The sequence below is a fragment of the Schistocerca gregaria genome, chromosome 1 (genome assembly GCF_023897955.1).
Source record: "Schistocerca gregaria isolate iqSchGreg1 chromosome 1, iqSchGreg1.2, whole genome shotgun sequence".
Taxonomy (NCBI): domain Eukaryota; kingdom Metazoa; phylum Arthropoda; class Insecta; order Orthoptera; family Acrididae; genus Schistocerca; species Schistocerca gregaria.
Window position 1 is genome coordinate 1,011,556,152 of NC_064920.1, and position 12,697 is coordinate 1,011,568,848.

The 12,697-nt window shown below is 43.3% G+C and overlaps 1 protein-coding gene across 1 annotated transcript in view; it reads right to left on the bottom strand.

Annotated features, from left to right (window-relative positions):
• The window catches only part of LOC126278769 (cadherin-86C), a 396,441-nt gene that overhangs the window by 174,705 nt on the left and 209,039 nt on the right, over positions 1-12,697 (bottom strand). Inside the window, exon 9 of the mRNA XM_049979049.1 lies at positions 3,699-3,789. Coding sequence (XP_049835006.1) covers positions 3,699-3,789 — 91 coding nt within the window. The remainder of the gene's footprint in view (positions 1-3,698; positions 3,790-12,697) is intronic.

The following is a 12,697-nucleotide window of genomic DNA, read 5'->3' on the forward strand; positions in this document are numbered from 1 at the left end:
ACACATGACACATACCTGTAAGTCCACGGTATTGGTGATAAGTTGAGAAAACCGTCCCGAAACACATGTGCTACAAAACTCCACTGTTTCCTGCGCATAGGCACATAGGGAATACACACGACACATACCTGTAAGTCCACGGTATTGGTGATAAGTTGAGAAAACCGTCCCGAAACACATGTGCTACAAAACTCCACTGTTTCCTGCGCATAGGCACATAGGGAATACACACGACACATACCTGTAAGTCCACGGTATTGGTGATAAGTTGAGAAAACCGTCCCGAAACACATGTGCTACAAAACTCCACTGTTTCCTGCGCATAGGCACATAGGGAACACACACGACACATACCTGTAAGTCCACGGTATTGGTGATAAGTTGAGAAAACTGTCCCGAAACACATGTACTACAAAACTCCACTGTTTCCTGCGCATAGGCACATAGGGAATACACACGACACATACCTGTAAGTCCACGGTATTGGTGATAAGTTGAGAAAACCGTCCCAGAACACATGTGCTACAAAACGCCACTGTTTCCTGCGCATAGGCACATAGGGAACACGCACGACACAGATCTGTAAGTCCACGGTATTGGTGATAAGTTGAGAAAACCGTCCCGGAACACATGTGCTACAAAACTCCACTGTTTCCTGCGCATAGGCACATAGAGAACACACACGACACATACCTGTAAGTCCACGGTATTGGTGATAAGTTGAGAAAACCGTCCCGGAACACATGTGCTACAAAACTCCACTGTTTCCTGCACATAGGCACATAGGGAATACACACGACACATACCTGTAAGTCCACGGTATTGGTGATAAGTTGAGAAAACCGTCCCAGAACACATGTGCTACAAAACGCCACTGTTTCCTGCGCATAGGCACATAGGGAACACACACGACACATACGTGTAAGTCCACGGTATTGGTGATAAGTTGAGAAAACCGTCCCAGAACACAAGTGCTACAAAACGCCACTGTTTCCTGCTCATATACCCCAACATAAATACGAGATATTATCACCATGCACACGTACACAGGCCGCACAATGGGTTGGCATACTCTGGATCAGGTGGTCGAGCAGCTGCTGGGGTATAGCCTTCCATTCCAGTGCCTGTCGGAGCTCCTGAAGTATCCTAGGGGTTTGAAGACATGCAGCGATACGTCGACAGAGAGCATCCCAGGCGTGCTCGATGGGGTTTAGGTATGTAGAACAGGCAGGCCACTCTATTCACCTGATTTCTTCTGTTTCAAGGTGCTCCTCCACGATGGCAGCTCGGTGGGGCAGTGCGTTATCATCCATCAGGAGGAAGGTGGGACCCACTGCACTCCTGAAAAGGCTGACATACTGGTGCAAAATGATGTCTCGATACACCTGACCTATTACAGTTCCTCTGCCAAAGACATGCAGAGGTGTACGTGCATCAATCATAATCCCACCCCACACCATCAAACGACGACCTCCATACAGGTCCCTTTCAAGGACATTAAGGGGTTGGTATCTGGCTCCTGGTTCACTCGTCTGTAGACTGTGTATGGGGAGACAACTGTTCCAGTGGCTGCGCTAAGTTCCCGAGCAAGGCTACCTGCAGTACTCCGTGGTTGTATGTGGGCACTGATGGTGAGGTATCGGTCTTCTTGTGGTGTTGTACATTGTGGACGTCTGGTACTGTAGCGCCTGAACACGTTTCCTGTCTGCTGGAATCGTTACCATAATCTTGAGATCACACTTTGTGGCACACGGAGGGCCCGTGCTACGACCTGCTGCGTTTGACCAGCCTCCAATCGCCCTAGTATTCTATCCCTCATAATGTCATCAATATGTGTTCTCTAAGACATTTTCAACACACAGTCACCATTAGCACGTCTGGAAACCTCCGCGCACCTACGCGCTGCACCATACTCTGACATGCACCAACACACCTCTGCGTATGTGGACTGCTGCCATCGCCAACGTGTGATAACCGCAGGTCAAATGCACCACATGGTCATACCCCGAGGTGATTTAAACCCGCAAACCGCTCACCAGAGCGTTCTTTCACCACGTATCAGCATTATTCTTAATTTATGAGCATGAGTGTAGTTTTAAGGATCTTTTCGTATAGTCTCGATATAGAACTGAGTCTTGTAATGCCTCGATAATCTGCGCAGCCATTTCTGCTTCCGTCATAATGTTTTGGCTCATATCTGTACATATGTAAACCCCATACATAATTGTAATTACTTTCCTTTGTGTAATGAATACTTTTTCCGTGAGTGATGAGTTATGCCAGATTATTATCCCATAGGACGTCAGTGAATGAATGAATCTATGCAAAACATCGCACTGATGTTCATACCCAGAAAATTGACAATTATTCTTACGTCAAAAGTGGGTGAAACTTTATGCTGTAGCAGCTATATATGGTTTTTTCAACTTAAATTTTCATCGATATGCCCATAATGTACTCAAAACCTTCTACTCAATTTTTTTGTTGATGCACTACGTTAATATTGAGGTAGTTTTTTTCTTTTTTCTTTTTTTTCAGTGAGAAAGTGGATGACCTGTGGTTTTTCAAAGTTATGTATAACCAGTTAATAACTTTAAAAAAATATCATTTACTGTTTGTCGTTTACGTGTTTCTTTTACAATAATGCTTGTATCATATGCAAAACGACTAATTCTGCCTTCTGATTTAAATAAATGATAAATAATTAACACAGAGCAATAACAGTAAGCAATATCATCAAGATGGTATGGTGTACCTTTGTGCATTACTCGCGCATCCTAGTGAAAAATTTTCCTGTATCGTGTTTTTTAAAGTGGGAACCTGCAGAACCACGTGTTCCATAAAAACGTAATTGTAGTAATAGAAAATTATAATTAACACCATGGAATACCGTCGATAACTTCGTGGAAGCATCCCAACTGATGATATTTCACAATTTAAAAACTGTATTATGTGCTCGGTGAAAGTATATTATATGCCTTAACACAGCAGACCATTCGAAATCCAAACTGTGAGTGAATACATATTCAATTACTGAAAAGGTGGGTGACAGTTTTTGAATATTTAACCTTCTCAAAAATTTTAGAAAATGATGTAAGGCGTGAGGATGGTTGGTGATTGTTGATATGTGTGGGCCAACATTTTGTTAGGCTGACCTAACAATAGTTTATTTTAACTTTGATTGGTAAAACACTATGAATTAATGATGTATTAAACGTTCGAATGAGAACATTACATAATACAGGCGCCCAGCTTTCTGTTGTCTTAATGGAGACAGGATGTCTTATTACTAGAGTCATGCGGTTCTAGGCGCTCCAGTCCGGAGCCGCGCTGCTGCTGCGGTCGCAGGCTCGAGTCCTGCCTCGGGCATGGATGTGTGTGATGTCCGTAGGTTAGTTAGGTTTAATTAGTTCTAAGTTCTAGGGGACTGATGACCACAGCAGTTGAGTCCCATAGTGCTCAGAGCCATTTGAACCATATTACTAGAGCAACACATAAGTAAATACAGTACACAGAACAGAAGAATCGAGAAAATAAAATAACTGCTACATATAATTGTAATACAGCACATGTCAAGGGCAAGACATGCTTCATTTACAACATTACGATGTGGAATAGGAAATCCCCCTTTACAACTGCTAACAGTAATTTCACTATATTATTGAAATTATACGATCAACGCAGTGATACTTACTTACCATGTCATCATCCCTGATTTCTGTCACATATTCGTCATCGAACTGCAAAGTGGTCCCTTGAGGGCTGTTTTCAGATATACGAGTCACAAATCTGACAAGAAAAAAAAGAGTCACGTTATATTTGAATTAAAGACAAAATACACAATAACTATATGATTTTCCACATTCATGGTGGCTCAAGTAAATATTTACCCAAATCGATTGTACTACCGCCTCCTTCTTATTGATCGTAAAATGCCCTGTTTTCATTATACAGGGTGGTCCATTGATCGTGACCGGGCCAAATATCTCACGAAATCAGCGTCAAACGAAAAAATTACAAAGAACGAAACTTGTCTAGATTGAAGAGGGAAATCAGATGGCGCTATGGTTGGTCCGCTAGATGGCGCTGCCATAGGTCAAACGGACATCAACTGCATTTTTTTAAAAATTGGAACCCCCATTTTTTATTACATATTCGTGTAGTACGTAGAGAAATATGAACGTTTCAGTTGGTCCACTTTTTTCGCTTTGTGGTAGATGGCGCTGTAATAGTCACAAACATATGGCTCATAATTTTAGACGAACAGCTGGTAACAGGTAGGTTTTTTAAATTAAAATACAGAACGTAAGTACGTTTGGACATTTTATTTCGGTTGTTCCAATGTGATACATGTACCTTTGTGAACTTATCATTTCTGAGAACGCATGCTGTTACAGCGTGATTACCTGTAAATACGACATTAATGCAATAAAAGCTCAAAATGCTGTCCGTCAACCTCAATGCATTTGGCAATATGTGTAACGACATTCCTCTCAACAGTGAGTAGTTCGCCTTCCGTAATGTTCGCATATGCATTGACAATGCGCTGACGCATGTTGTCAAGCGTTGTCGGTGGATCACGGTAGCAAATATCCTTCAACTTTCCCGACAGAAAGAAATCTGCGGACGTCAGATCCGGTGAACGTGCGGGCCATGGTATGGTGCTTCGACGACCAATCCACCTGTCATGAAATATGCTATTCAATACCGCTTCAACCGCTCGCGATCTATGTGCCGGACATCCATCATGTTGGAAGTACATCGCCAATTTGCCATGCAGTGAAACATCTTGTAGTAACATCGGTAGGACATTACATAGGAAATCAGCATACATTGCACCATTTAGATCACCATCGATAAAATGGGGACCAATTATCCTTCCCCCCATAATGCCGTACCATACATTAACCCGCCAAGGTCGCTGATGTTCCACTTGTCGCAGCCGTCGTGATTTTCGTTGCCCCGTTGTGCATATTATGCCGGTTTACGTTACCGGTGTTGGTGAATGACGCTTCGTCACTAAATAGATCGCGTGCAAAACATCTGTCCCCGTCCCGTAATTTCTCTTGTGCCCAGTGGCAGAACTGTACACGGCGTTCAAAGTCGTCTCCATGCAATGCCTGGTGCATAGAAATATGGTACGGGTGCAATCGATGTTGGTGTAGCATTCTCAACACCGACGTTTTTGAGATTCCCGATTCTGGCGCAATTTTTCTGCTACTGATGTGCGGATAAGCCGCGACAGCAGCTAAAACACCTACTTGGGAGTCATCTTTTGTTGCAGGTCTTGGTTGACGTTTCACATGTGGCTGAACACTTACTGTTTCCTTAAATAACGTAACTATCCGGTGAACGGTCCGGACACTTGGATGATGTTGTTCAGAATACCGAGCAGCATACATAGCACACGCCCGTTGGGCATTTTGATCACAATAACCATACATCAGCACGATATCGACTTTTTCTGCAATTGGTAAACGGTCCATTTTAAGACGGGTAATATATCACGATGCAAATACCGTCGTCACTGGCGGAATGTTACGTGGTACTACGTACTTATAAGTTTGTGACTATTACAGCGCCATCTATCAAAAAGCGAAAAAAGTGGTCCAAATAAACATTCATATTTCTTTACGTACTACGCGAATATGCAATTAAAAATGGGGGTTGCTATTTTTTAAAAAACGCAATTGATTTCCGTGTGACCCATGGCAGCGCCATCTAGCGGGCCAACCATAGTGCTATCTGGTTTCCCCCTTCAAGCTAGACGAGTTTCGTTCTGTGTAGTTGTTTTCAGTTGATGCTTATTTAGTGAGGTATTTGGCCCGGCCACTATCAATGGACCACCCTGTATAGGTTTTTTAATGTCAATATGAGCAAATTAGTCCTGTGCCACCACAGATTCCTCTTCAGCACGTTGTAGAGGTTTTATAATTATTATTACTATTATTTTAGTATTATAATTAGACAGTGTATTATATTCTGTGCTATAATATAAATGTATGTGTGAGTGTAGTGGTATATTTGTGTGATTGAATACGAACCCATTATCACGCTAGGCTCCTCGTATGCACGCGAGTCGTGAAAGCTATCGCGACATCACGTATTCCCTCCACTTTTTATCACTGGCACGCCAGAGGAGCAACTGAAAAGCCCGCAAAGAATATTCAGTAGTGTGAGAGTCGGTAGATAACGTGCTTCAGTTGATAGTGTTATAAACAGTCCTACTACGCTACCGACTACTGCACGTAGCGATACTGGCGAATGTCCGATAGGCGCAATCAATTCCACCGTCTGACAAGAAAAATGAACCACCCAGAGAACATAGTCGGATGTCGGTGTAACTTTGTACACCTATACACCATTGCGGGGAATTTAAAAGACAGGTAGAATGGCGGACAGGATGCGTTGGTGTTCTTACCAGGCCTGAAACGGTATACAGGGTGTTACAAAAAGGTACGGCCAAACTTTCAGGAAACATTCCTCACACACAAATAAAGAAAAGATGTTATGTGGACATGTGTCTGGAAACGCTTAATTTCCATGTTAGAGCTCATTTTAGTTTCATCAGTATGTACTGTACTTCCTCGATTCACCGAGAGTTGGCCCAACTGAAGGAGGGTAATGTTGGCTTCGGTGCTTGTGTTGACATGCGACTCATTTCTCTAAAGTACTAGCATGAAGTACATCAGTACGTGGCATCAACAGGTTAGTGTTCATCACGAACGTGGTTTTGCAGTCAGTGCGATGTTTACAAATGCGTAGTTGGCAGATGCCCATTTGATGTATGGATTAGCACGGGGCTATAGCCGTGGCGCGGTACGTTTGTATCAAGACAGATTTCCAGAACGAAGGTGTCCCGACGGGAAAACGTTCGCAATTGATCGGCGTCTTAGGGAGCAAGACCTAGAACGACGAGGAAACCTGCAATGGACAAGGCAATTCTTTGTGCAGTTGACGATAACCCTAATGTCTGCAGCGGAGAAGATGCTGCTGTACAAGGTAACGTTGACCACGTCACTGTATGGAAAGTGCTACGAGAGAACTAGTTGTTTCCGTACCATGTACAGCGTGTGCAGGCACTATCAGCAGCTGGTTGGCCTCCACGGGTACACTTCTGCGAATGGTTCATCCAACAATGTGTCAATCCTCATTTCAGTGCAAATGTTCTTTTTACGGATGAGGCTTCATTCCAACGTGATCAAATTGTAAATTTTCACAATCGACATGAGTGGGCTGACGAGAATCCGCATGCAATTGTGCAATCAAATCATCAACACAGATTTTCTGTGAAGGTTTGGGCAGGCATTGTTGGTGATGTCTTGATTGGGCCCCATGTTGTTCTACCTACGCTCAATGGAGCACGTTATCATAATTTCATACGGGATACTCTACCTGTGCTGCTAGAACATGTGCCTTTAGAAGTACGACACAACATGTGGCTCATGCACGATCGAGCTTCTGCACATTCCAGTCGAAGTGTTTGTACGCTTCTCAACAACAGATTCGGTGACCGATGGATTGGTAGAGGCGGACCAATTCCATGGCCTCCACGCTCTCCTGACCTCAAGCCTCTTGACTTTCATTTATGGGGGCATTTGAAAGCTCTTGTCTATGCAAAGCCGTTACCAAATGTAGAGACTCTTCGTGCTCGTATTGTGGATGGCTGTGATACAATAAGCCATTCTCCAGGGCTGCATCAGCGCATCAGGGATTCCATGCGATGGAGGGTGGATGCATGTATGCTCGCTAACGGAGGACATTTTGAACATTTCCTGTAACAAAGTGTTTGAAGTCACACTGGTACGTTCTGTTGCTGTGTGTTTCCATTCCATGATTAATGTGATTTGAAGAGAAGTAATAAAATGAGCTCTAACATAGAAAGTAAGCGTTTCCGGACACATGTCCACACAACATATTTTCTTTCTTTGTGAGTGAGGAATGTTTCCTGAAAGTTGGCCGTACCTTTTTGTAACACCCTGTATAATGGGAGTGAACATCGCCTGAAAAAAAAAAAAATAACAAACCAATATCCCTATCTTCGGTTTGCTGCAGAATCCTTGAACATATTCCCAGTATGAATATAATAAAGTTTCCTGAGACTGAGAAGTTTTTGTTCACGAATTAGCATGGTTTTAGAAAGCATCGCTCGCTTTAAGCTCATAGTGCGTGAGCCGTGTCGGCTCATATCGATAGTGCCACTCTGGTGGTTTATCTTCCCTGCCACAGTCAGGGTGGTAAGCAGCTAGGCGAGGTCCTGTGGTGGGTGTGCTCCGGGACGTGGTGGAAGACGGTTGGCGGGTTGACGCAGCGAGTGTGGGACCGGATCTATCGCATGGAGATATACAAGTTAGCTCTGAACGGAAGGCGCCGTAGCAAGCAGCGGGAAGCGGGCGTCCTGTGATTTGTGTGAAGGAGTAACGATGTTTGCATCGGATGTCCCAGTGCTTCCCGTGAGTTGAGGTGGATGCTTTCGGAGAAGAGAACTGGTAAGAGCTTGTGTCTACGCTCTTTTCCGTACGATGTTGCTGCCTGCCGTTATAGACGGGTGAAAATCAGGCACTTGTATTGACTATACGGGAACTGGTTCTGTAAAATTACATTGTGATTGAGTCTCACTTGCACTGTGACAATTTAGAGGCGAAAGCTGTGGTGGTTTCATTAGGTCTGGTTCTTTGCTGTGCAACTAAGGGAGTCAGTTATTTGGCGTAACTGAGGGAGCACCATTATGTTGGTCTAAGTGATACGTTCTCCACGTTTTGTCTTTGGCTTTGCGTATCGAAATCGTGAGGGAGCACACGTGTGAGTAATTTGCTATTGTATTGATGGTTATGTTGTAAAGACTGTTCTCTGGTGTGTTAAATCACGCGCTGACTTGTAGCCAATCTAAGCAGAAGTTACTATTGTTACTTACTTATGTGCTACTGTTCTTATGATTGGCGTTGTTTGTCGTTTGATTGTGCATGTTCTCACGTTTAAAAAACAAAATAATGTCTACTATTCATAAGGGTTGTCTAGTAAGGAAATTGCTTAAGCTTTTATCATATGCTGGTCTGTTTGCCTATCACATTGGCTTGGCTTTCTATGCAGTAACTGAAGGAATGTGTATGGTGGTTCAAGATTGTAGGCTGACTAGTATTTGAAATGGTGTTGATGTTAAGGGTGAGATCAGCACCCCGCAAACCCGCACGCTGTGCGAGGTTAAATGTTCCACTATTGGGGAGCCGGCTCTCTGTTTTTGGATTTTGTAAGGATACGTGATGAGTGCATCGCTGTAGTTTTTTGCGTGCTAAATTGCGGGGTGTCGGTGCCGTCCTAGGGCTAGACTTGTAATGTATGTTATGTTGAATTGACCTTACCAAACTTAAGAGAGCTTTTAGTTTGTTTTAGGTCTGTACATGGAATGATGTTGATACTTTGTCGATTGTGGCAATAACTTCCTGTGTGGGGAGATCCTCTGAGGGACTTGTATTGTGCTGTTGCAGTGCAGTCCACCTGAAACGTGCTGCTTAAAACTTGGGACTGCTGCTCTCTGATGTTATATATTACTGTTTAATCTTAAATGTCTTGGATGTAATATGGTTGTTGAGGATTATGTAATTAATTTTGACCGCTGGTTCCTTAAAGGAAGTATTTCGTCTTAAAATATGTGTTCTGTCAGAGCGTATTTAAATATGATTTTAACTCATCATTCAAATTTTCTAGTCTTGCTTTCTTAAAGGCTTTCAGTTAAATGATTGCTATTTGCCTGCTTAAATGTTTGAATGACTTAAAGGAAAAGAATATTATTTTGTAATTTGTACTGATTGTTACTTTGGGGTAATACCTGACTTATGTGTTCAATAAATGAGTGTCTAGTCAATGAAATGCACTGTTCTATTGCTAGCCTACCCCTTCCACTCCACAGCCTATTGAGCTGCTTTGTGTCGAAATTGTGTTCAGAACACCCCTCTGACCTGACACCTCACTGCCCTTTTCTTGCATGATGTACTGCGAACTATGAATGAAGGGCAACAGACAGATACAGTATTTCTAAATTTCTGGACGGTGTTTGACACGGTGCAGGCAGTTAATGAAGGTACGAGCATATGGAATAAGTTCACTGATACGTGAGTGGCTCGAAGAGTTCTTAAGTAATAGAACCCAGTATGTTGTCCTTGATGGTGAGTGTCCATCACTCGGCCCGTGTGGCGGAGTGGTTCTAGGCGTTTCTGTCTGGATCTGCGCGACCGCAACGGTCCCAAGTTCGAATCCTGCCTCAGGCATGGATGTGTGTGATGTTCTTAGGTTAGTTAGGTTTAAGTAGTTCTAAGTTTTAGGGGACTGATGCCCACAGATGTTAAGTCCCATAGTGCTCAGAGGCATTTGAACCATTTTAAGTGTTCGTCAGAGACAAGGTTATCGTCAGGAGTGCCCCAGGGAAATCTGGTAGGACCATTGTTGTTCTCTGTATACAGAAATGAATTGGCGGAGGGGGTACAGCTGACGGTCGTCTATATTCGCATCTGTGAATTATTCCATTATTCGCTGTCCGGAAGAATAGATACTATCTTCATACAGTTAAGGCTAACCGGCCATTGACCTTCTTCTGTGCGGATGCACACACATTGCCCGGTCTCTTACGGTATTCGGTAAGATTGTCTTCCGCCAGTAATGAGTGTAATGGGCAGGGGAACTACAAATGTAGTGTGTGGCCATTGAGTTGGGAATGTGGGTCTCATGGGGAGCTTGCACGGGATAAGTCCCTGCAGACGCGCTATCCTCTGTGCTATCGGTGGCTCAGATGGATAGAGCATCTGTCATGTAAGCAGGTAATCCCAGGTTCGAGTTCCGATCAGGGCACACGTTTTCAGCTGTCCCCGTTGATGTCTATCAACGCCTGTGGACAGCTTAAGGTCTTGATTTAATTATCATTGAATGGAAGCAGGTGATCAAACAGGATGATTATGTACGTGTTAACTGTCAGAGTCGTATCTAGAAGTATCTGTGGTCCCGTATCAGTCCAATTGCACACGCCCGACACCATTACAGAGCCTCCACCAGCCCGAACAGTTCTCTACTGACATTCAGGGTCCATGGACTCATGAGTTTGTCTCCATAGCCATACACGTCCATCCGCCAGATACAATTTGAAACAAGACTCTTCCGATCAGGCAACATGTTTATAGTCATCAACAGTCCAATGTCGGTGTTGGTGGACCGAGGCGAGGCGTAAAGCTTTGTGTCATGTAGTCGTCAAGAGTATCCTACTGGACCTTCGGCTCCAAAAGCCCATAGCGATGTTGTTTCGTTGAGGGTTCGCACGCTGACACTTGTTGATGATGCAGCATTGAAATCTAAAGGGTTGTACTTCTGTCACATGGAATGATCCTCTTCAGTATTCGTTGGTCCCGTTCTTGCAAGATCTTTTTCTGTCCGCAGCGATGTCGAAGATGTGAAGATGTGATGTTTTATCTGATTCCTGATATTCAAAGAACACTCGTGAAATGGCCGTACACGAAAATCCGCACTTCATCGCTACCTCGTGCGCCAACTGTAACACCACGTTCAAACTCACTTAAATCTTGCTAACCCGCCATTGTAGCAGCAGTAACTGATCTAACAACTGCGGACATCGAATTGGCTGGGTTCTACATCCATTTTGTATAGGATGATCCAGCGTCCTTTGACGCTCTGTCTTCCGCATGACTAACCTGAAATAACGAATAACGCTTAGTGGTGAGTAATGGCTTGGGGATTCTGTCCTCGAATTATGATGTTGGTGGTGGTGGCGATTTAGATGGTTGTGAGGTTACTTTTTGTTTGCTTTATGCTGATAGTTTCTGTTTGTCATCTGGACTGACGATGAATGGTGGTGATGGGTGTGTTGTGATGGGGGTGCTGTTCTTATTCGAGTGAGCTGATGAGATGGAATGGTGAGTTATGGCATGCATTGTAGAATGAGGTTGATTTTTGTTTGATGATTTGATATATAGTGGGATGTCTCAGCATTACTCGAATCTCTTCGTTGCTGGTAAATCTAGGCATATCTGAGATGAACAACTGCGCCAGGTACTGCGCCAGGCAATGCCGACCGCCGCGCTGTATTCTACATGTTTACATATCTGTATATTTGAATATGGATGGCTATACCAGTTTCTTTGACGCTTTAGTGTACATACATTCGCATACACTACGATACTAACGAAATACGCACATTTCATCCACAGTACTGACCAAACACTGCTGGATTCTTCCGCACAAAACGCGAATGAGCGTTATTTATACAGTTATTACAATTATCGAGATTGGCTTACATTAGATAAGCTTCGCACAACATTGGGTGAAACCGAATTTTTGAAGGCTGTCAATTTTTGCCATTGGGACACCAGAGTCATAAATACAATAGCTTGCTGAAGCATAGTGGTTAGTGTATAAAATTAACGTGTAGAAGGTCGAAGGTTCGAATCTTGTCAAAAATGCTAAGGTTTTTTATTTTTCTAAATCTAATCATAAGGCTTTTATTAGCATTTTTATTAAGTTAATTGGTTTGATTGTAATTTTTTTTATTTCTAATACTTTGCTGTGGCACACGCATACCATGTCAGCACAGTTGACAAACGATGGTGGGAAATGTTTTCTAGATTTCGTCAAACCCAAACCCTTACAACCGATTGTCACACTATGTAACGTGACTCGTTACTCCAAATCATTCGTT